The 26,453-nt window shown below is 37.5% G+C and overlaps 1 protein-coding gene across 7 annotated transcripts in view; it reads right to left on the reverse strand.

The window, feature by feature from the left end:
- Window positions 1-26,453, reverse strand: part of LOC106870248 (zinc finger protein 474) — a 161,892-nt gene that overhangs the window by 948 nt on the left and 134,491 nt on the right. For all 7 annotated transcript variants that reach the window (XM_014916607.3, XM_052973221.2, XM_014916455.3 and 4 more), the window contains 3 exons: window positions 24,115-24,316; window positions 19,839-20,029; window positions 1-17,027 (listed from right to left, as the gene is read on the reverse strand). The exon at window positions 1-17,027 is cut by the window's left edge and continues 948 nt beyond it. In XM_014916607.3, coding sequence (XP_014772093.1) covers window positions 19,878-20,029; window positions 24,115-24,316 — 354 coding nt within the window. In that variant the 3' untranslated portion in view covers window positions 1-17,027; window positions 19,839-19,877. The remainder of the gene's footprint in view (window positions 17,028-19,838; window positions 20,030-24,114; window positions 24,317-26,453) is intronic.

Consider the following 26,453-nt stretch of genomic DNA (forward strand, 5'->3'; position numbering starts at 1 on the left):
AGATATTATGTAAAACTTACGTATTTTCATCTCGCACTCCTTCCTTCCTTCCTTCTTTTCCCAAAGTTACTCGCATTTACAATTTCGTTTCTTTTCCCTTTTTTTTTTTTTCTTTTTCCATTCTGTCTTTAGAGAAACTCTGAGTAGCGATTCATACTGATTTAATTTTAAATCAATATCCATTCATCGCTAGCTTCGAGAAATATTTCGTTGAATTGCAATTCACATTAATGTAAACCCACAATAATTCTTTTGTGCGTGCGCGTATGGTATAGGAATATATTGTATTTCACCGCTTGTAACAAGGAAAGAAGTACTCAATACGTAGTCTAAAGTTAATTATGATAAATGCATTAAGGCTTTCACCGTTGTTTATTTTGATTTACACTTTGCCCTATATTTCAATATTACGCTTCTAAAAAAAAATTCTTATATATATATATATATATACTATATATATATATACATATACGTATGTCTAAATACACGTGTGTGTGTATGCGTGTGTGTGTGTGTGTGTGTGTGTGTGTGTGTGTGTGTGTGTGTGCGCGTGCATTTGTATATACATAATTCACACATAGACATATACATGTGTTGAGTCAAACTTTTTGCAGTATTTTAGTAACTTATTTGCTTTATTCGTCAAGTTACAGCAAAATCACCCTACCATTCAATGTAGGGGCCATTGTGTTGCACGGTCTAAGGCCACCTTTCTGCTAGTTCATTAATCCCATGCTGATAACAGTTCTTGTCCTTAGAAGCGAAGAAATCCTTCACTGAAGCTTCTACCTCCATTTTGTTTATGAAGGGTCGCGGGCGCAGAAAGCGAACCATGGATCGGAACAAGTAATAATCCGATGGAGATATTTTTCGGCAATCCTAACGTGCATAAGCAGTAGTTAAGCAGGGCCCTACTTCTGGAACATGTCGCCAAACATGGGCGTTTCGAACACAAGGTGATGGTCTATGTCTGATGGAATTATAAGGGGATAATTCACTGCAGGTTCGTTCTGGGCGATCGAACCATCGATGCAAACATGTACTCCAAAAAGCTGGAGCAGATGTACGCCATTGTGCGGGGAAAATGCCTGGCATTGGTTAACACAAGGCGACCTCTTCTGCAGCAAGACAACGCAAGATCTCATACCATTTGAGTGAGTCGGAATAAACTTCAGAAACGTGAGGGAATTGAACTGATTCCACACCCAGCATATAGTCCGGACTTAGCCCTCTAGAATTATTACTTGTTTCGATCCATGGCTGGCTTCCTGCGCTCGCGATACTTCATCAACCAAGAGGATGTGACAGCTTCAGTGAAGGAGTTCTTCACCTCGAAAGACAAGAACTAGTATCAGAATGGGACCAAAGAACTGGCAAAATGGTGGCTTCAGGTGGTGCAACACGATGGCCTCTACTTTGAATGCTATGCTGCCTTTATTGGAACTCGATGAATAAAGCAAAAAGTTACGAAAATATTCTTTTCTACCCTAGTCACAAAGCTCGAAATTTTGTGAGAGGGGGCCAGTCGATTAGATCGACCCCAATATGCAACTGGTACTTAATTTATCGACCCTGAAAGGATGAAAGCAAAGTCGAGTTCAAATTCCGCCGAGGTCGACTTTGTCTTTCATCCTTTCGGGATTGATAAATTAAGTACCAGTTGCGTACTGGGGTCGATCTAATCGACTGGTCCCCTTCCCTAAAATTTCGGACCTTGTGCCTGGAGTAGAAAAGTTACGAAAATATTGCAAAACTTTTGACTCTACACAATACATCAGTGTGTGTGTGTGTGTGTGTGTGTGTGTGTGTGTGTGTGTGTGTGTTATCTTTTATACGTAACAGTTTGGCAGTCACTTCGAAGTTTCGGCTTGCTCGCCTTCATCAGACTGCTTGACGAAGGCAAGGGAGCTGAAACTTCAAAGTCGCAATTAGCCATTTATTTTTAAGTGTTAGTTAACATGCAATCTACTAAATAAGTATTTTGTAATCCTTCAGTTTAATGTTAAATTGTTTTTGCACATAACTTTACATAAAAACAAACAATATGTGTGTGTGCGCGTGCGTGTGTGGTGTGTGTGTAGAGAGAAAGAGAGAAAGAGACAGAGAGACAGAGAAAGAGAGAGACAGAGAGAGAGAGCCAACAATCAAACATAGTGTGAGCTTACTCAATGCTAACTAAACGTAGTCCATAATTGTTGAGTAGACTCTGTAGTATGGTGCTGTCATGTACAGTACATGTCCCTACAGGAAGGAAGATCAAGTTAATACAGTATCATATAATTACAGCTCATGCATTCCAGTACAAAACCCTTCTTTGTTTTTTAGAAGAGAATTTTGACACCAGTTAAAAGTGGTGGTAGATAGCTGTATATCTTCATCTAACTGCTTTCACTTACGTTTCGGCCATTGCTTGGGAGAAACCATTTCTGTCAGCCAGTCACACCTCAGGACACTACATGACAACATTTTGCTCAGGTATCCGCGAAGTGTAATTAATCTGTATGAACAAAACATTTACAATCTCTCAATTACAAGAAAAAGAAAAAAAAAATCTTTTCTCTTTCAACAGCAAAAAGATACTTTTTTCTGTTTGAAACTTTCCTCAGATCAAACTAACACCTCATCTTCGATTTTACGTTATTGATTCTTCCCGACGCCGACTTCCGGAAGTCTTTTTGAATTTTGTATTTGATTATATTCCATTTTTTCCATTTGTTTGGTATATCTTTTCCATGAATATCCTCACTGGGATAACATCCAGACCAATATAGTTTTCACCTCGTTAGTGCAGTGTGGAATAATAACAAGAGCAGTACAATACTTAGTGTCAGCACGTTAGTAAAATCACAATCGTGTGTCCACATTAATACAGTATGCACATCAGTACAAAATCCATATCTGTACAGTAGAGATAGATATTAGTGCAATTATCATAAATTAGTGCAACACCCACGTAAATATGTTATTAAAAGTAGTGCAAAATCAAAATTGGATTAAATTTCGTATCTGCTTCAGTTATGTTCACCTCATAAGAGCAGAATACTCCCATCGTCACATTCAACAAGAATAAAATAATGATATCAGAGCTGTAGCCATGTTAGTACAGAGCTCACATCAGTACAGTGACCATGTTATTGCATTCAGTCAAATATTATAGTCATACGTTAATGCTGTAACAAAGTGATTTCACAACATACAATATCACTGAAACTATATTAGTACTGTAGTCATAACAAGTACCATATTATTATTAATAAAAATGTTTTCATATCAGCGCAGCAGCTACAACAATATTCGGTACGATACCCACAGCTGTGCAGTAACAATATTAGTGTATCAATATTGATATACATAATAATAGGCAATTACCATGTATTTATGTTACACTAAAATCATTGAGCTAGTATTGCATTTATATTGATTTCAAATTTTGGCACAAGACCAGCAATTTCACGGTCGGGGTTAACTCTACTACATCCACATACACGCACGTACTTAACGTAGTTCTCAAGTAGATTCAGCGTGACACACCGAATATGACCAGGCTGGCTCACTGAACTACAGGTACAACTCATTTCTGCCGGTTGAGTGGAATGGAACAATGAGAAATATAGTGCCTTGAGCAAGGACACAATACGTCACCTGGAATCGAACTCACGACCTTCCGATTGTAAGTCAAATACACTAATCGCTAAGCCACACGCTTTCACATTTCAAATTAAAAGATTTTGTGTGTGAGCAAGCTATAAAATGAAATATAATACACTAAATGGGCTGTTTATACATCGAAAATGATTCACTTGTTTATTTCACCGGGAGCTGTAAAATATTTATGTGATACAATTCACTGTATAAGTTACAAGTAACGATATTTGTAGCCAAAGTAATTTTCAAATACTTTTATGCATTTCTTCACTTACAAATGCCATGTTTTCAACAAAATTTATATTGAAATCTCTTTTCCGACAATTTCATACCAACATGAGATAGTTTCAACTAATCTTAATTAAAAGCAACCCCTCTATCTATGACAAGTTAAATTGAAACTGTGTAAATCAGTGGTTCTCGGCAATATTTTATCTAGGGATCCCTTTGATTCCTATTATATTCGCTGAATTAAATATTATTAAGAATTGCACGAAAAAATGTTAAAATAGTTTGTATATTGTAGAAGTATAACCAATTTACTGCACATAAATTTTAACAACTAAATCTTCTATGGACCTTCAAGGCTCATATGGGCCCTGGTTGAGATCCAGTGATGTAAACAATGACAAATGCTCTCTAGAAGATAATTAAAAAGCCAAAGAATTGGTACAATGGGCTATTGATAACACTGACTGCTGATCGAAATCATATATCAGATTAACCGTTAGATATTTTAAACTTTGGTTTATCAACACGCATATATGATTCAAAACCGGAATAAAGGCGACACTTCGCTTTGGACATATATTTGGAGCATGAAATCTAATCATTCATTTTCTGATATAAAATAGAGAATACTTTGTTTTGCAAAACTTTTCACCAACATTTAAAAAAAAGTGACTGTTATATAATCAGTCATATTATGTAACATCTGTTAACTTAGCCTTCACTGGCAATCAGTTTCATCCTGCAGATATAGAATGTTCAGAACAATGACTACTTTAAATCAATTTCCTATCAAAATAGGGAAAGATCCACGATGTCGGAAACCTTGTAACAGTTTACTCTTTCCGTTTCTTTGAGTTCTCTCAGTTCTGAACTTATCTCAACTTCTTACTTTTTGCTTTTGTCCATATGTGTGTGTGTGTGCGCGCATGTGTGGGTGTGTATATAGGATTTTATTTTATGAATAACAAAAGGTAAACGTACCAAGAGAACCTTCTAAATTTGTCCGACTTAGAAATATATTCTATACAATTTTAGTGATAAGTAACAATACATATTCACTTTAACTTCATCGTTAAAGTAACTAAAAATACATAGCATTTCTCTATGTATGACCTACACGAAACTTTAAACAAAGGTAATTAATGTATGTTTAGATATATTTCAAAACCTATCAAATTTACCCTGTCTATTAATATCCTAATTAAGTTAGAACTTTCTAAAATTAATCATCATATGCTTCCTCCTCTTTAACTCAAGCATTTTCTCTTCTCACTTGACCAAAGATTACATGTATGCAATATGTAAATATTTCATTTTTTTTTTCTCATATAATTAGGAAAACCGACCATGTGAAACTTCGAAATCAGTGTTATCTTTTATCAGCCAAATTAAACATTCAACTCTAATTAGCCTGGTGATTTCGTTCTTCGTGTCATATTTTTCTATGAAACATAAACATAGGTATGTATATTTTATACTTGTGTATGTATGTGTATCCACATGCATGTGCGAATTTTCGAGTTCTAATACATATTTGAAATATGTGTTATTAGAATATGGAACCATTACGTAAATGATAAATGGTGTTTCATAAAGGCGACCATCGACTACATTGATAATTGCTGGCATATGTAAATGATTTGAAATTTTATTTACACGCGCGCGCACTCGCACCCATACGCACACACACACACGCACACACAGTTACACACGCATACATAGGTATGTATGTGTTAGGATGTAGCACACATGATCACGAATCGCGAGAGCATGGGTTCGATTCCCAGGCCGAGTGGTGCATTGTGTTCTTAAACGCTCCATCTCGTTGTTCTGTCACCACTTCGACATCTGAAGTGTGGCACATCGTGTATCTTGTACAGGCAATTAGATAGAGGAAGTGAACTTATGTGCCGCACAAACACTTGATCACAATAAACAAATCATCTGAGAAAGTCGTTCAGCAAGAAATTGCAGAACAGCCTTTGTTTTTGTCGGATTGAGAAACGTCCATCACATTACACACACACACACACACGCATACACAGATACACACACATGTATATGTATAATATATGCATACATACATATACATGCATATGTATATGCATATCTGTAATATATACAGGGTGGGCCAAAATTAGTACCCCAATTTTATGTGTCCCAATTATATGTGTCTATTAGTTCTGTAGCTTCTTGATGCATGCTGTTATTATTTCTATATGTCATCGATTATTCGATGTGTCGAATTTTGTGAGATAATACTGGTCGAAGCCAAAGATTCCAGATTTTTTGATCAACTCATTTTCTCTTGTCATTTGGGCGTCGATATCGTCTTCAGGAATTTGTGCATTCCATATTCTACGAGAGACGATGAATGGTGATCGTTACTTGGCGTTGTGTATAAACATCATCTGGCCATGTTTTTGATACCGTCATTCGAAAATCTTTGTGCAAGATGGAGCATCTCCTCATTATGATCATTTTTTCTCATTTTCATTACATTTCAAGTCGGGGCAGTAATTTTGGCCCACCCTGTATATGTGTGTGTGTGCGCGCGTGTGTATAAAGTTCCACATAAATATATACTTGTTTCATAAATAATAAGCATTTCCTTTTTTTTTTATTTTGCTTGCGGTCCTTCCTTGCGGAGATGTATCTCTAGATGGGGGGGGGGGTATGTAAGGACTAGTAACAAGCACTTATTAATTAGTCATAAAATATATACGAAAGATGTTGTTGCTGTCACTGCTACTACTGCAGCTGCTACGGCTGATATTTCTACTGGTGAAGTATTCGCTCTTACGCATAAACCTTTAATGAATGAACAATTGAGTAACGCTCTTGAAATGGTGCGAGTTATGAAACCAACGATGTCTTCAATAATAATAATTTCTGGCTTTGGCACAAGGCCACACATTTTAAGGGAAGCTTATAGTTTATAGATGATCGGATGAACCCAACACACAAGACTTGTACGAGGGTCGGCTGAAAAGTTCATAGGCTGACCAAGATACACTTATGGAATGTAATCAAGTGCGGTTTATATTTCAACATAGTCCTCCTTGCGGTCAACACACTTCTTTCGGTGTTGCAGTACGTGGATCCCATTGATGAAAAAGCTTTCATCTTGTTGGTCAAAACAACAGATATGAAACTACAATACTGGTTCCCAGCGAAGTGCTTTTTCATGTTGGGGAAGAGAGGGACCTTATCAGAATAGGGATGGTGATCAACCAGTTCACAGCCACAGTCACGCACAGCAACCATTGAAGCTAAGGACTTGTGCGCTGGAGCAGTGCCCTGATGAAACAAGACCCCTTTCGTTTGTTTTTGTGGACGTTTATTCTTGTTTCTTAACTGCCTCAGTAAGTTGACGTAGTACTCTCCATTGATGACGTGACCCTTTTGACGATAATCAATAAACACATGCCATTTGCACCCCAAAACCTGAGCCATCACTTTCCCTGCAGATGGAGTAGGTGAGGAAGGGTGTTTCCACTCTATGGAAAATCTCTTTATCTTTGGCTCAAAATGATGAAGCAAAAACTTCTGTCATGTCAAGTTCAATGTGTAGGATATTCTCAACTCTCTCACAGGATATACTAATAGCATTGGCTTTTTGATTTATAGTCAATCGCTTGTTATTCATCACCATGTAGTGAATACGATTAATGATTTCTTCGGTGGTGGCAGTTGCAGGACGTCCAGACTGTGGCTGATCTTTTAGACTCTACCTTTTTCTCCTCAATTCAGCTGTTTACTTTTGCACTGTTGATAACGCTAGAGCGTCACCTCTTAATGTAGCAACCATATCAGCATGAAAGTAGTTGAGGGATAAATTCTTTTTCGGCAGGTATTTGATGAGACGACGATGCCAAATTTTGTCCACTTTCAAGAGAAGTCGTTATTAGTTACTTGTGAAGTCTTCTTTGAACAGTCAGATGTCAGTTTACTTGGAATGAAACAATGAAGTCATTAATAAGGGAAGTTAATGCATGCGAGATTTCACAGCTCTAGCATCACTCCTTCAGAGTTAGCCTATGAACCTTTCATCTAACCCTCGTACTTATTTTATCAACTCAGGCTGAAAAGGAAAGTTGACATTGGAGGGATTTGAGCTCTGAATTTGAAAGCAACATTTTACCACATCTGTTATGTACCTACTAACTAATCTTTAATAATAATAATAATAATAATAATAATGATAATAATAATAATAATAATAATAATAATAATAATAATAATAATAATAATAACAATAATAATAATAATTACAAATTTTGACACAAGGCCAGCAATTTTGGGGGAGGGGTAAGTCGATTGCATCGATCCCAGTGCTCAACTGGTACTTATTTTATCAACCCTGTAAGGATGAAATGGAAAGTCAACGTCAGCAGAATTCAAACTCAGAACATAAGATGGATGGAATGTCGCTAAGCATTTCGCCCAGTTTGCTAACAATTCTAACAGCTCACCGCCAATAATAATAATAATAATAATAATAATTATTATTATTATTATTATTATTATTATTATTATTATTATTATTGTAACGAAGTTTGTGGTCAATGAGGAGAGTAGGCGTGATACCATTAGTAATTGGTGCACTTGGAAATATCAACACTCAACGACCAACAAGGCCAAAAAGGATTGCTGAAAGTGTGAAGGTAGAACACCTACAAAAATAATATTGCTTGGAACTGCAAGAATTCTTCGCAGGGTTCTTGAAGCATGACCTGTAAACAAGTGTCACCTTAGTCTGCTGGCTGCGGACAGTTGATACTTTCCATCATAACCAGCAAAATAAGCTGTGAGTTTTCATCAAATAATAATAATAATAATTCTTTCTACTGGAAGCACAAGCCTCAAATTTGGGGGAAGGGATTAAGTCGGTAACATCGACTCTACTAGGGAGTAACTGGTACTTATTTAATCGACCCCGAAAGGATGAAAGGCAAAGTCGACCTCGACGGAATTTGAACTCGGAACGTGGCGGCAGACGAAATAGCGCTAAGCATTTCACCCGGTATGCTAACGATTCTTCCAGCTCGCCGCCTTTATAATAATAACAACAACAACAATAATAATAATAGTAATAATAATAATAATAATAATAATAATAATAATAATAATAATAATAATAATAATAATAATAATAATAATAATAATAATAAACCTTTCTGTTATAGGCATAAGGCTTGAAATATCCGTCAAATAAGTCGATTACATCAATCCAGTGCATAACTGGTACTTATTCCATCGACCCCGAAGGAATGAAAGATAAAGGTCGACCTTAGCGGAAAATAATAATAATAATTCCCGCTATCGGGGATTCTATTTATTTATTTATTATTTCTTTCTTTAATTTCTATTATATACCCTCTGTTTTATCCTTTAATGTGATAGTATCTCTCTTTTATCAATGTGAACACTACCTGTTTTTGTATTTTATTTTTTTGCGTGTGCTGTAACTCGTCTTTCGATATTATCTTGGGCCCCTTGTGGCCAATAAAAGAAATCATTATTATTATTATTATTATTATTATTATTATTATCATTATTATTATTATTATTTTTATTATTTTCATTATTATTATTATTATTATTATCATCATCATCATCATCATCATCATTATTATTATTATTATTATTATTATTATTAAGAAGCATTAGTTTTACTGCGTGTTATGTGAGGAATAACTTGAAGCTCTTGAAATTCTTGAAATGTGAGAAAATTATGATGATAGCCGAGGACAAGAAGCGTAAATGCTACACATGCATAAGAATGCATAAGAAGCACAAATGCTACACATGCATAAGATCTTACTGTTCCATGCGAAAGAAAAGAAAGGTAGTGGATATGTCTTGCTAATTATCAACACCTCGACCACAGCTAAAACAAAATACACAGAAGCAATAACAACAGCAATAACAGTCGAAGAAAAAGCAGAGGTCACAACAACGACAACTTTCCAAGGAGATCAAGTTGAAGTGCCATCCTAAACAAAGCAACATTCGTGCAAACATAGATATATAAGAACACGCTCGGCAATACAGTCATGAGATTCAGCAAATGAAAATAAGGATGATATGGAAGAATTAGAGAAAGGACAGAAAATAGAGATATCGCCAAGGTTGAAGAGTTATACATCCGCGGTCTGAACACCTAGCAGGCTGAAATTTCACTAAAATAAAAGAGCGTGGCAAAACAAATGAATCAGCCGCCTCGTCAACAATTTCATCAAAAATATCCACAACATCAACAGTATCAACAATATCAACAGTATCCACAGTATCAACAGTATCCACAGTATCAACAGTATGAGATCATAAACTCACGTGGTTTGACGTCGGTGTGGAAGCTGAAAAACCTGCTGTATTATATTTGGTTACAAAATCTAGATGTGGTAATTATCAACAGGGCTAGGATTTCCAAGAACTAGCTTGCTCTCCTTCTGGCAGACAACGAGATCCATACTTCTTTCGCTAGTCCGATTTGAGAGATGAGAGTACAGTATCGGAAAGGTAAGAATATAAAGGTAAGGACGATCTTTCTAACCGCAGATAATAGGCTGGTGGTCATAGACGTGTGTATCAATGGCGGTATAGTGCTTTTAGACAAGTGGCTGTTTGTACTTCGATAAGTAAAAGAAGAACGAAGTCTTCAGACGTCATGAGGCGTCTCTAAGAATATCGCGCTCATGAACATTAGTGGGCGACTGGAATTGTATTTTAGGCGATCGGCACATCATTGGAAGAATATGAAAAGTTGACGGGAGCAAAACTTAACCTGGAAAAGTCGGTGGGCATGCAACTCAGCACATGGAGAGGCAAGTCCATGCCGTCCAACAGCGTCGTTGGATGCTGGACGGACGGACCGGTAAAGTTGCATGGGGTTTGGTTCGGACCGGATCTCCAGGTGGATAAGAATTGGGACGAGGTCATCTACTACCGCCTGACAGTCGTGCCTTGCCCCGTTCGCACCTCGCCATGTTGGAGTGCCTCCTCTTCATATTCTTGTGGAAGGGACTGGTTTCATTGGTGAGGCGGTCCATCTGCTGCCAACACCCTCTACGCGGAAGGCTGGGCATGCCGTGGCTAATGATGCGCAGACATGTGCTGAGGCTGTGGTATCTCCAAATATTCTGTTTAAACGGTGAACAGGTGTGGTCGCTGTTTATCAAACAAGCCTTTCCCCAGCTCGTCTCCCTGACTGAGCTGCAATCCAGGGTCAAGAAGAGACCGAGACAAGGTGACTGGCATCTGGAATGTCACCAGGCACTCACTGCCCTCTACCAAGCGGGCAATGCGATCAGTGGAACATCTACTCTCGAGTTCTATACAGGGTTAGTGGAGGAAAAGAGCGATGACGCACTCGGTGAGGCGGTAGGCGAAGACGAAGTCGAACTGACCAGTCTGTTCCGGAGCCAGAACACACTAACCATTGATTGGTAAGTGTTTTGTCAACATCGCATTTTTTTTTTTTTTTGTATTTGTCATTGAGAGGTTTTTCTTGCCATTTTTCATTATTATTGATGTTGTTGTTATTATTATCCTTGTTATTATTATTATCATCATCATCATCATCATCATCATCATCATCATCATCATCATCATCATCATCATCATCATCATCATCATTATCATTATTATTATTATTATTATTATTATTATTATTATTATTATCGTTATTGTTATTTTGTTCGAGTCTCTCGTAATTGTTTGAATTTAACTGTCATCGTAAAATCTTACTTCAAATTTTTGAGTAAAATTCTAAAAGATTCTGAAGGGTTACTCAGCTCTTTGCGTTTCTGCTTTCGGTGAGGAATTTGTTAATCATTTGCTGAAAATTTGCTCATCTCATTAACAAATTTTTAAAATAATTATTTCGCAAAACGTCCAGGGAGGGAAAATAGATGTTGGAAAAGTTGTGCTGACGAACATACCATCGCCACCACTAGTACCGACCGAAACAAAATTAACAACATTAGCAGCTGTAGGAACATGTCAGGCAAAGAAACGTGCAGAATTATCAGCACGAGAGTTGTCCTTGCCATCGACGTCACCACATTAACAGCAAACAATAGCGACAGAAACACAACCACCCCAATAATAACAATAACCGCAGTAACGACGACAAAAGTTATAGCAACAGCAGCAGCAAACGCAAAGATAACGTCATCAACATGGCAGAACACGAACCAATAATATCATCACCAACAACAATAACTACAATAATAGCAAAGCTTCCTTTGCTGGAGTGACCTCCAGTCTCTCTCCAGAAGATAAGAGGGTGAAATTACAGAACACCACTCGATTTAGGAAAAATCAGAGGAGAAGGTTAAAGCTTGCGACCCCTCCTGAAGCTCTACCTGCAACCGTTAAAAGTTTATTCTACACTGCTGTGCGAGTATAATAACATGTTGCCTGAACGACTTCGAATGCACACATAGAAAGCGCCCTCTGCAATGCATGGTAAGCAACATATATCTGAAGCAAGTTAGATCGGGAATGGGAGAGCGAATTTCTATTTGAGACTGAGAAGCCTACAGTACAACATTCAGTAGTCGTTTGTCGCGGTGGGGACTTCGATCTCTTCCACACTTAATAGAGCAGTAGGGGGCTAAAGTTAACAATACCAAGAGTCCAACGGAATTAGCTCGCTAATGGATATTGGTATGCATAATGTTAGAGGGGCGCAAAGCTGCTTGGTGTGAAGAGAGTGGGGTGATTTGGGATCACACTAGAGGTCCTGCTCTGTGTAAAGCGTGAGCATTTGGAAAGAATCCGAAAGGGGCGGACCTACATGTAAATGTGGAAGGCAGGCTTTCGAAATGCTAAGTGGGTAGAACATTTGATCATAACAAATTAATCGCCTCCCAGGGTATATCCCAACTCTGCATTCTCTCTACCCCGCCCCCATTTCTGCCCTCCTACATGCACAAACACAGACATACACACACAAGAAAACATGCGCTTGCTTTCGTCTAAGTTGGAACTTCCTGACCATACCTCTGATGAAGAAAGAGGGCAAGAAAGGTTAAACCAAAAAGGAAAAAAAGAACATCAAAGAAAGGGTTAAAAAACGTTAAGAAACATTAAAGAAGTTATACAAAACATAAAACAACACCAACTCCACATCTCTCCCATTTAACGCTATATCTACAACAACAACAACAACAATAGCAAAAACACCAGCAACACCATAACCTCTACTCATAGCAACTAAAAGAAAACATAACAAAACAACGAAAACACAAGAGAAAAACTAGTATCTGCATAATGCCACCAACGACCAGAACGAAAGCAGCAACAATTTGCACCCACATTCAGTTTTGTCCTGGTAAGAAGTAAAAATAAAGGACTGCAATTCAAAAGTACAAAGTGGAGACATAAGGATAGAGGGGAGGGCCTATAATAAAAGCGCAGAGGAAATCCCAGAGAACTTGAAATTTGTAAGGCTGCCAGTAGACAAATATAAGAAAATGAAATTTTCTAAATGACATTCGAAACTCCAGCGTCAGGCAACTTCAAAGGCTCCCCGCAAAACCCTACATGGTGAAGGTATTTTTTTATATAACCGATTGCCTAAAGAAACATCTTTAAGTTAGGTGACCTGTTTTTCTTTGTTCTTTCCTTCTACCAACAAGACAACTTTAAAAGTAGGTTGAATAAATGCGCATTCATGAGCCAATCTGGAATCAGGGACACTTGCTCAATGACCTCAAGTCATCAGCTAGGGATATGATAACCATAAGTGATACTAGGATGTTCAGTACACATGCCGTAGCGTCCATTTTTGATGACTGATATCTACACATCTGTAAGGGACCTGGAATGGGAGGTGGATTGACAGCGTTGTTTTAGAAAAACTTTGAATCTCGAGAAACAGTCGATCTTCCTGGGCCCGAAAAGGAAACTGATTATCTTGGATGTGAAATGTAACGAAGGAGTGCCTTCAGACCAGCAGCTGTCTATAACCTCGTCAGGGCAACCAGATTTCTTTAGGAGTCTGGAGATTTTCCTTGGAACGTCAGAATGCTTTAGCGTTAATGGACAACTGGAACGATATCTTGGATGCACGTTTGGATTGTGTGGTGTTAACTGATAAGAGAGTTGGGTGCAAAAGCATCACAAACCTGTTCATACGATTCCAACTGTTTGACAGGTAGTGACTAGATTTCCCGAATGCCCAGATGTGAACACGGGCAAACAGCATCGGTTTATCTAAAACGTGTCTAGGTGGAGTATTGTGTAGACAAACTAACAGGGACAGTATAGGTTGCCCACAATTCAAAGTGGTCGGCTACTTAGACTAAACATTTTTATCTGTACTATCGACCTTGACAAGCAGAATAGAAACCTGATTATTGGAAACAGAACGCGTCTTTTCAGGCATGCCAAGTTTGTAGTTACCGGATTAGAGAATAAATTAAGAGGAAGTTAACAAAGGCATTCATCAATAACCGATGGTGGTCAGCTCAAACATGGCTATTAGATTAAAAACAACATGGATTAGTAAAGAAATAGTGATAGAGTAGAGGAAAAGCTAGTTAGTATCCCAGAGGAGGTACCAAGGAAAGGCTTTGCCACTGACGCGCTGACGGCAAGATTGACTCTTGAGCAAGTCTTCAATGCTAACCACGAAGGTTGTGCTGTCAGGGCACAAAGGTGCACGCTATAAGGTATGAGGGAACGAAAGCTGTTTGATGGTCCTGTAAGGCAGAAGCACAACGTGGCAACAAAGCCACAATTCGGTCTTTGACGGATCAGCAAAAGCGCATGGTACTTCGTTCCGAGCAGATGTGTGCAGCTTTCCAGCGACATTTAGCTCAACTGTTTAGGGCGGTTGGAGACAGAGTGGACCTTACCACCTACCTAAATGACCTACCGCAGATCACGACTAGATGCAAAGTTCTGCGAAAGGCCGATAACAGCTAATGACATACAGGAAGTGATGGTTGGCTGCACAAGTAATAAGTCACCAAGTTTGGATGCTCTGCCTTACAAGCTTTACTTTTATATGTCATCTTACTCGGAGGTCTCTTGACAAATGTCTACTGCAACTGGCAGCAGAATGGAAAATTTCCCAATTCTGCGAAATGAGGTGTAAGTAGTGCTACAGAGAAAGGACCCGAACAAGGGAGTTGATTTTGACAAACTCAGGCCAGTAATACTACAAAATGTAGAATTTAAGATCTTGGCCAATGTAGTAACCAAAGATCGGCACAGATATATGCAATTTCATGTCGTCACCTTAATAATCTTGGGACAGATCGGCACTTTTCTGAGAAAAAAAAATTGACAAAAGAAAAGATTAACCAGGAAAAGTCGATGGGCCTGCAGCTCGGCATCTGGAGAGTCATATTCATGCTGCCTGAGGTTACTGACCGGTTGCATTATTCGGTGTCTGATTTGGTTGAGATCTCTAGGTAGACAAGAACTGGTTCGAGATGACAAGCAGTGTCACTAATTTCACCCTGAAGGGTAGGGCGGGGTGGAGAACGCCTACATTGCATCTATCACCTGCTACTACCTGGCTATTGTGTCATGCCCGGCTCCGTTGATGACCCGACTGGAGTGTCAACTCTTCCACTTACTGTGGAAGGGACGGATTCTGGTGGACAGACGCTCCATTCACTGTCAACATCTGCTGCTTTGAGGGCTGAGCATGCAGTGGCTAATGAGATGCAGAGGTTGCGACATTTCTTGCGCTTCCTTGACGGCGTGTAGGTGCGGTCACCTTTATTAGACTCACTTTGACAGAGTTGCAGTCTTGGATTAGGCATAGACCGAGGCCGGGCACCCGACACCTAAAGTATCGTCAGAGGCTCAAAGTTTTCTGCCAGTCGAACAATGTGGTCGTTGGAAGCTTCACCATAAGTTTCTATATAGGATTTGTGATAAGCGAGAGCGACTACATATTCAAGAAAGACTTTGGACGTCGCCGGAAATAAACTGGCTTCTCTGTTTCGGAGGACTTTCGGTCAAGGGCCTATGAATAATTTCTAGAAATCCTTGGTCCGGCAATGCTGCCGGGGTGTGGTGAGAGATATTACCGTTTCAGGATAAACTCTATAGGCATGGCGGTGTCGTCCACCAGGCCTGCACATGATGCACGCGCTCGTAGTGTACTAACATTGCTGACTTGTGGAGTGCGAGTAAGAAGTGTCTGGCTATCAGCCGACACCATTGTGAAGATCACTCCACCACCTTCCTTTGACTGAGAAGGGATAACAGCGTTCCTCGGTCTGGTGACTATAGTGAGGGATGTTGTATGGTGAACTAGACTGAAATTACTGACTGCAGATACTTTCCTCTCCTGCCGTTGACTCTTCTAAGTGCCATTTGTAAAGGAAGGTGAGGTTTGAAAGGAAGGCGCTGCTCTCCAAAAATTTGTTAATAAGTGGGTTAATATGGTGAAGATGGCTCCGATGAGTGGGCCTAAGCTTACACCTATAGAATGGACTGAATTGATAGGAGTGGAACACTTGGCAGCTGGGGTAATCCAAGATCTGTCGGATTCTTTGGTTACTGTTGGGTGATACTATCCCCTATTTGGTAATTTTGTTATTATAATACTCTTGTTAATTACTATTGTTTATTTTGTTTATACGTGCATATGTAAATCTGTCCTTTGTTTTTGACTTATCCTAAATGTTTTTGTTGCGATTGTGTCCAGTAAAGAAAAATATTATTATTATTATCATTATTATTATTATTATTATTATTAGTATCATTATTATTATTATTATCGTTATCATCATCATCATCATCATCATCATCGTTATTATTATCATTATTATTATTTAGATAAACCTGACACCTTTTGTGTCATATATGATTAGAATTGGAATATGGAAATTAGCATTGATTATGAAGAGATCCCAAATGGGAATATAAACTGGACCATTGAATAATAACAAAATTCTTTTTTTTTTCCACAAGGGAACTCAGGAACAAAATAATAGTGGTTTCAACAATGGAAGAACAGCTGAGAAAGATGACCGCTGGAAGATATAAGATTTGAGAACATGTTAAACAATGTACTGACACAGAATTCATATTGAGCTTTTGACACTGGATGGTTCGATGCATGAGAAACCCAGCTTAATGTCGGAGTGTTTATATACAATTCATTTTCACAATAACTGAAAGTAAAAGAAAAAACATATTGAAAATTATTTTGAAAATTATCAAAACTCATACAGTAGATTGGATTAGAAAAATAAGAAATTTAGTCTAGAGGATAAATATACGCTCTCTCTACAACCTATATGTAAGAGATGAGGAATTATGTACATTATTTACATTGTTTACATTTGAAGGATATTTGTCCTCATCTTGTTTGTTGTTAACACAACGTTTTGGCTGATATACCCTCCAGCCTTCTTCAAGTGTCTTGGGGAAATTTCGAACCTGGATTCTCATTCCTAAGGTATTTTTCGATGTTATTATTTTTATTATTATTATTATTATTATTATTATTATTATTATTATTATTATTATTATTCAGGTCACTGCCTGGAATCGAACTCGGAATCTTGGGGTTAGTAGCCCGCGCTCTGAACTACTACGCCATATACCCGTACTGGTTAAGAGCGCAGTGACCTGAATAATAATAATAATAATAATAATAATAATAATAATAATAATAATAATAATAATAATAATAATAATAATAATAATAATAATAATAATAATGATAATAATATCGAAAAATACCTTAGGAATGAGAACCCATGTTCGAAATTTCCCCAAGACACCTGATGAAGGCTGGAGAGTATATCAGCCAAAACGTTGTGTTAACAACAAACAAGATGAGGACAAATATCCGTCAAATTAAATAATGTAAATAATGAACTTAGTTTTATTTCAACAAAATATTTTCTATCTCCCCCACTTTCTGTCAGTAAAAGACTTCGCAGAAACAAAAGCAAGCTGTTGTCATTTATCAGAAACCATAAGACCGTAAGCTGGCTCAATCGTTAGCACGCCATACAAAATACTTAACGGCATTGTCCTTACGTTCTGAGTTCAAACTCTGCAGAAGTCAACTTTGCTTTTCATCCTTTTGGGATCAATGAAATAAGTACCAGTCGAGAATCGGGGTCGATGTAATCAAGGATCCCTCTCCTCTCCCTTAAACGTTCAGGCCTTGTGACTTTAGAAAGGTTATTTATCAGAAGTCATGTCTGATTGTTTGCAATATCACCCCTTAACATTTCAAACAGAAATATTTTAGAGAGAAATAAAAGAGAAAAATATAACTTTTGTTCGTTAATTAAGGAGAAAGTGCAGTGCACGATTTTTGCAGCGCTTTGTCGACTAGTGTTAGTAATGTGTCTGAATATTAGCCTGAAACTCCGCAGTCCACTGCCACTGGAAAAAAAAGACATGAGTGGGGATTGCACAAGGAGTTTGATTGGATTGCTCCCAACAAAGTCAATATTGCTGAAGACATCCCACAGCATGATATTAGTTTCAAATAACATGAAGTATTATCATTTCAGCAGTATTAAAAAGGCTGTTCAAACGAAAGGGAAAAGAAAGGAATTAGAATGTTGGTAAGAGAGAATATATAACCTTGATCGGTAGGTATAAAATGAGCAGTGAATACCTAATATGCGTACAATGAAGGCATGGGTAGAGAAAATGTGCAGTAGCATTTATGCCAGGTGTGTGGTGAAGCGAAACTTCAGATGAGGCATATATACACAAGTGCGGTGTATGTATGGCTTTTGTTTAAGAAGTTCGCTTCGCAACCCCATGGTTTCCTGTTCCCCATGTTACCTTGATATATACATGGAAGTCATGAAAAACCTTATAATGAATGTACTTTCATTTCAAACTAGCCATAACAAAATATATGATTGTTGTAATACCCAGTACATCCCCAGGCCATCAAAAATCGTCTTCCCTTAACTACTAAGAGGGTTTTCGATCTACTTGGAAATATGTGGGGAGGAGGGCGAATGGTTATAATTTGTTTCTGAAAACTAAGCGGTGTGTATCTCGGGCAAAAATGCTTAATTCTCTTTGTGAGAGATGTAATATGATAAAGTTAATCGCAAAAATGTTACTAACATTTGGAAAGGTAAAAATGATTATGTGCAACATTCATGCCGCCCTAAAAGCTATTAGCAGCATGAGAGGAAATAACTTCAACGAGAAATCATGTTCTCGTGTTGTTGTTGCTTATTCCCAGGTCAGCTTGGGAATGGCCAGCTGAAAGCATCTTGTCTTTTCATACATTGGGAACTGCATTATATTGCGTGTTCTTGCTTTATTTAAGGAAGGAATAGAAAAAAATCTTTTATTATTCAATGGCCCAATTTTTATTTAAGAAATGATATGAGACTTGTTTGCTACTTCTAGCAGATTAAGTGAACATCCAAAGAATGGTGGTTGTAGCAATATCAGTGGGAGATGATGTACAATGGGCAAGACGGTAGCATACAATGACGGTGACCTATAAGCAGGCTCACCAAGCAGACTCTGAGTATGTACTTGTAATAGTACACAAAAAAAAATGAAGCGTGTAAGAACAATCTTCATTTATAATCTCAACCAAATTCCAATTTTTGCACTTCATTTATGGACGTACATAATGACTTCTCACATAGTACAAGTCCACAAATTTGCAGGATGAGGTATCGTAGATTGGTCTCTGTGTAGCCCTGTAGCGTTTACTGATATCAACCTTGGAGAGATAAAAAGAAAATAGGTGAGATTTGAACTCAGACCTAAGATGAATAAAGCTAAATACCGAAAAGGGTTTCAATTTCGCATTCTAATTCATATATATCCTGCTAAGCATTGCCTTTCTCTCTCTCCTTAAGTCCCCCACTTCATCCATCTCGCTCCTCTCTTTCTAGCTTCTTTTAATCATCTTCAGGATTTCACAAAGAGTGTACTCCTGACTCCACATTTAATATGGCTCTTTGCTATCAAATACTTACCAATTACAAAAATACGTTTGCCTTTATTTTTTATTTATTTTATCTCTTCTTTGGTCGACAGCTCTTTTCATGTACGATAAGTCTATCTGGTTGAAACGTACGACTGCATACACGACATGGGACCAATGCTGCTTGAGAACTCTTCCATGCAGCTTCGTTCATTGCATCAACGTCATACATACCACTGCTACCTACAAACAGATAAATTATTATTATTATTATTATTATTATTATTATTATTATTATTATTATTATTATTATTATTATTATTATCATTATTGTTATTATTATTATTATCATTATCATTATTTGTATTAAGAAGGTGTAGACGCTTGCTCATGACCCGTAAGCTTTTTCTAAATTTTTTGAACTGTTTGCAAAATAAGCCAGCTCACTGCAAGCAAAGTGGGGTGGTTTGGCGAGAGTTTGCCCTTTAGGAGCGAATTTTAAGATTTAAAATTGAAAATTCAATCTTACAAAAGAAAAGAATATCAATGTGGCTTCCCGAATCATGGGAAGTGATGGCTGTTGGAACAGCCATTATAACATTGCTTTCCCACCACTAGCTGATGTGGTCAAGAGACGAAGCACAGGCGGTGGCGACAGCAGCAGTAGCAGCAGCAACAACAGCAGCAACATAAGTAGCAGCAGCTATGACGAGCGGGATAAAATTTAAAATGACTAAAGTACGGACTCCACCATCACCAACAACAACAGAAACATTAATACCATGAAAACAGCGGCCCTTCTTATTTCTAAGCAAAATGAGAACGGGCTTGCACAAGCTTGTCGTACAATGGAAAAATCCGAGTTGATAGAAAAAAAAATGTTAAGTGACGCCAAAGTACACTCAACAATGAATGGCAGGACAATTTTCCTGAAAACGACAAAGGAAACACCGGAAGACACTAAAAAAATCACTTTACACAAATATATTTCGATAAAGATCAGGAGACTGGAGTGAGTGACACAAGGGCAGATCGAAAATACCTAAGGCCAGTCTGGGGATTAAAAACTTACGTCGCCTGGTGCCTGCATGTGTTTAATTTGTGTTATATTTTGTCATTAAAGAATCAGAAATCTTTTGACTGATGTTTTGAGGTGGTTTTTTATGCGTCAGAGGAAAATTTTGCCTAAACAAAAAGCTTGAATAAGTTTTTCGGGTGGAACAAAGCAAAGTGAACTAATTAAACTCTTCCAAGATGACAAGCAGCGAAATTTAGAATGATCGAGGAAAGGAAAGCGTTAAGTGAACCCCTAATAATAATAATAATAATAATAATAATAATAATAATAATAATAATAATAATAATAATAATAATGATAATAATAATAATGATAATAATAATAATAATGCCCGGATGCAGTACCAGGCAGTGGTTCTCATGGCTTCTGATCTTAACTGATTAGAAGTGTTATCATGTACATTGTTTTGTCTTGGTATAAAAAGATGGTCTACAGCAAATATTCTGCTTAATACCACAACTTTGCTTGTCAGTTGTTTGACCTTAACCAGTTGAGCATGTCTCTTGGTGGCTGACGATATGTGCATCTCTGATCATGAGCAGAAATAGTGGGGGAGCATCATAGCCAAGTGTTGAGAGGAATTCTTTGGGGTTTGAATAATTCACATTGGGAAACATAGGTATTTTGCTCAACATCCTTAAACAAACCTTATTCAAGGACCTTTTGAGCAGGATGGGCTACTCGACCTGAAGAAAATTCTAACTGGGCCCCACCTGCGAGGTCATGCGCTGTTTATCTTCATATGAGATCACTATGTTACGCACATATGGTTGTGATGCATGTGCCTGGTGTACCCTTATCAGACAGGTAGTCATGATGGGTATACTGGGCTTCGTATATTTTACCCCAGTGTCACTTTGATGGCATGTCCTGCTCTCTCACTCAATAATAATAATAATAATAACAACCACAACAACATCGAAAAATACTTTAGGAATGAGAACCCAGGTTCGAAATTTCCCCAAGACACCTAATGAAGGCTGGGGGTACATCAGTCGAAACGTTGTGTTAACAACAAACAAGATGAGGACAAATATCCGTCAAATGTAAATAATGTACATAATTCCTCATCTCTTAAATATAGAACTGACACAAAAACTTGTCGATAGCCTGGATAGACTATAAAACAACTTCCGATAGTCTATCACGTAGCTGGATAAAGAAATGTCTGGAAATATATAAAATAGCACTTACTCTGCGAAACTTCTTGTCTGTATGTGTGAGATCATGGAAAACCAAACTGACTTTCTACAGTGACAATGAATCTCTTAATGCTGGAGATGTAAGAATTTCATGTGGCATTTTCCAGGGTGACCACTTCTCTTTTGTCTAGCCCTAATACCTCTCTCGAAACTGCTCAATGATGTACAATACGGTTATAAAATGTTTGATAAAGGTATAGAGCATCTGATTTATATGGATGATTTAAAGCTCTTTGCAAAAAATGGCAAGAACTACAGGGCTTACTAGTAATTGCTAAACAATTCAGTGATGACATCAGGATGCAATTTGACCTCGATAAATGTGCAAAAGCTACCTTTATCAAAGGAAAAATGACAGAAACATTCAATGTTAATCTTGACCAGCAGAATGTCATAAAGGAATTAGAACCAGCGGAGAGCTACAAATACCTAGGGGTATTTGAAGGGGACAGAATCAAACATTCAGTGATGAGGGAAAAGATCAGAAGAGAATGTTATCGCAGGGTGAGGGAAATACTCAAGACAGAGCTGAATGCAAGAAACAGGATCGAAGCGATCAATATTTTAGTTATACCGGTCTTGACTTACAGTTTCAATATCATTTACTGGTCAGTTACTGAAATATGTAATCTTGACAGAAAAATACGAAAATTGTTGACAATGCATAGAATGCACCACCCTAAGGCAGATATAGAACGACTTTACCTGCCAAGAAAAGAGGGTGGTCGTGGACGTTTACAACTGGAATTAACAATGAAGATTGTCACAATTGGCCTAGACACCTACCTGACTCTGATGACTGGATATTAAAACTTGTCTCAAAGCATGAAAACAACAAAGCATCATATTCAGTAACAAAAGAGGCAAAGGAATATGTAAGTGAATTTCAAATACAACAAATTCCAGAATTAGACGTACTAGAAACAAGCACAGACAAAGCTAAGCGTATGAAAACCCATGCTAAAACTGCTGCCTTAGATATTCTTACTGAGAAATGGCAAGAAAAACCTCTCAATGGCAATTACCCAAAGAGAGCTAATAGTGCCGATGTTGACAAAGCCCTTACCCATCAATGATTAGTGTCTTTTGGTTTAAAATCAGAAACAGAAGGGTTTATCATAGCAGCCAAGATCAATGCCTACCTACAAGAAACTACCAGGACAACATATTAAAGAACGGCTGTAGCCCAACATGTCGTGTATGTAAACAACAAAATGAAACCAACGATCATGTTGTCTCTATGTGCAGTCTTCTTCTTGCACCTAGAGAGTATCTCAACAGGAATGATAGAGCAGCAAAATATATTCACTGGGTAATTTGCAAAAACCTGGACTTGCCCCATGATAAAAACTAATGGGAACACAAAGCACCTCCAGTGTTTGAAAATGATCACATCTCATTCCTCTGGAACTTTACCATTCAAAATGACAGAAAGATAGATGTGAATAGGCCAGACATTATATTGAAAGACTTCAGACAAAAATCATGCCTCCTCATTGATACGACTGTCCCAATCGACATAAATGTATCTGTCAAGACCTACCAAAAACTAAGCAAGTATAAAGATCTTGAAATAGAAATTGTCAAATTTTGGAACCTCAAGACTAAAACAATACTTGTTGTCATAGGTGCCCTAGTAATGATAGCAAAAGGGGTTGATTGCTACCTAGCTCAGATTCCAGGAAACCCCAAAATGGCAGAAATTCAAAAGATAGTGCTCATGAGAACTGCCCATGTCCTACGTAAAATACTGTCTGTGTAATCTCAAATTTTAAAAACAAACTCATAATTTTCTTGTTTTCTTAAACATTCTAACACCAACATGAACTTCTAACTTATTGTCTGTTGAGGCTTCGGGTTTAGACTTGGAGCCAATTTGTACAAATACAAAACAAAAGTCAAACAAATGATAATAATAATAATAATAATAATAATAATAATAATAATAATAATAATAATATTAATAATTTTCATTATTATTATTATTATTATTATTATTATTATTATTATTATTATTATTATTATCATTATTATTATTAACGTCTTACTTTGAACGAGAAGAATACTATCAGGCTTCACGGGCACTGGTCGTCTGTGTTTCTTCGGTAATTTGTCATTTTCGATGTGCCACTTCTTCAGACATTGGGGTTCATGGATCGAGATTGATTTGGTACCAAATTCACGGCCACAAATATAACACACTATGGTACATGGTCTGTTGCCAATGGCCGGCATCGTAGACGAAGATAACTTAAAGAAAAGAAAATTTTATTCAATAGTTATATATATATATATATATATAGAGAGAGAGAGAGAGAGGGGGGGAGAAAGAAAAAAGAAAGAAAGAAAGAAATATCAAATACTATAAAACATAAATTGTTGACTTATTGAATTGATCTCTGATTCTAGATGATGCATCATAAATACCAAATGGCAATTTAGATCAGCTCCACTTGCGAAGGGGAGATAATCTGAAGATTCTAAATTCTCCAAAGTTGATATGACATCAAAGAAACGGAAATGTTTATTGTCTAGAGATAAGAAGAAAGCCGTAGACGCGTATTTGTGGCCCAATAACCCTCATCATCAGGGCAGTTGACCGTCCTTATCTCCAGTAGCCAAGGACTTATACAAAAAAGAGTAGGCCCCATTTCTGGCTTAGGTAGTTTTCATAGTTTAAACAAAAATGGGACAAGAGAGATAACCCAGAATGGCCAATGACATGTATTAGAACAATTTAGACAGGAATATCAAATGCCATATAACATAAATTCTTGATATACATACATACATACATACATACATACATACATACATACATACACACATACATACATACATACATACATACATACATACATACATATATTAACGTGTATGGAGAGTGCATATGTATGTATGTATGTATGTATATAATACAGTGGATAATCTAACTAACTGTTTCCAGCATCATTAACTTATGAGTCGGCTGTGTTTCATCTCCTCAAAATATATTATTATTCCAGTGTGTACATACCATTAGATATCAATGTACCTACTATATATACATTTTTTGAACACAAACAGAACATCTTTGTGGTCATTCGGCCTGCTATAAATAAGAGACTGAGTAACCACGCAGGGTGGGTGGTCATGGCTTGAATGACTTTGGTTATACGTAAATTTGGTGAAGGCTGATATGGGGTTTAAAATCAACAGCAATAATTTTGAATACAATATATCATCTGTCAAGGGTTGGGCCTCCCGGAGGCAAAGTGGCTGACTTTCTTTCAAGCGTTGGGCCTCCCAGAGGCAAAGTCGCTGAGTTCCTTTCGAGCGTTGGGCCTCACGGAAGCAATGACCGAGACCTTTGACATTATGTTGTGTTGTGTTTGAGAAGAAAACCTACGAAGGCGAGCAAAATTGCAGTCGTGGCAGATAGCGGTGTCACGCAAATGGCACCCGTGCCGGTGGCATGTAAAAGCATCCATTACACTCTCGGAGAGGTTGGCATTAGGAAGGGCATCCAGCCGTAGAAAACAATGCCAAAGACTGCAGTCTGGTGTAGCCTTCTAGCTTACCAGCCCTGGTCAAACCGTCCAACCCATGCCAGCATGGACAACGGACGTTAAATGATTATAATGATGATGATGATGATGATGATGATGATGATGAAACCACTCTCCAACTCTGAAGTATAACTGCGTAGCTTGTTAAGCATGCAAAAATGATGCTCATAATGATTATTTAACTCTAAATATGTGCAATGAACAGGCACATTTCTTATCGTAAGCTTAAAGGCCACTGTATTATACAGGAGTGTGTTGATAGCTTGCTGATCCCAATTCTTTAACTGGGGATGAACATGCATCTGGAAGTTTATTTACATTAAGATGTTTCACTAAATAAAAACGAAGTCTTCAGCAGTTGTAACACAGCAATCCAATGAAATATGAAAGACAACACTATAACACAATACACAAATTTTGTAGACCGCTATAACTGAAGTGCAATGTTATGCTCTCCCCTAAGGGAAAATAGTTTATAACTCAATAAACTGTTTGCAGCAGCGTCAGTGACTGTATTTTAAATATCTATAGAGTTCTTAATGCAGATCAAAAGAGTAATGTGTCGATCGATTGAGACCTACTGAGTGATTAGATGCAATGTCGTTCATCTATGAAAGTTTTCATATTAAAGCAACAAGATTAGAAATTCAAGCTCTCTCTAATGGAGCATTATCTCTACAATATTTACGCAATTAAGGATAGAGAAATCACTCGAGTGAATAGTTCTATTGTATTCAAGCGTGTTTTATTATGTTAGGTAATCTAATTTATCAATATTGATGCAACCATTTTAATTTAATAAAGAATTTAATTCACTGACTCATTCAATGTGGTTTGCA

Source organism: Octopus bimaculoides, chromosome 15 (genome assembly GCF_046866305.1).
Source record: "Octopus bimaculoides isolate indiv1 chromosome 15, ASM4686630v1, whole genome shotgun sequence".
NCBI lineage: Eukaryota > Metazoa > Mollusca > Cephalopoda > Octopoda > Octopodidae > Octopus > Octopus bimaculoides.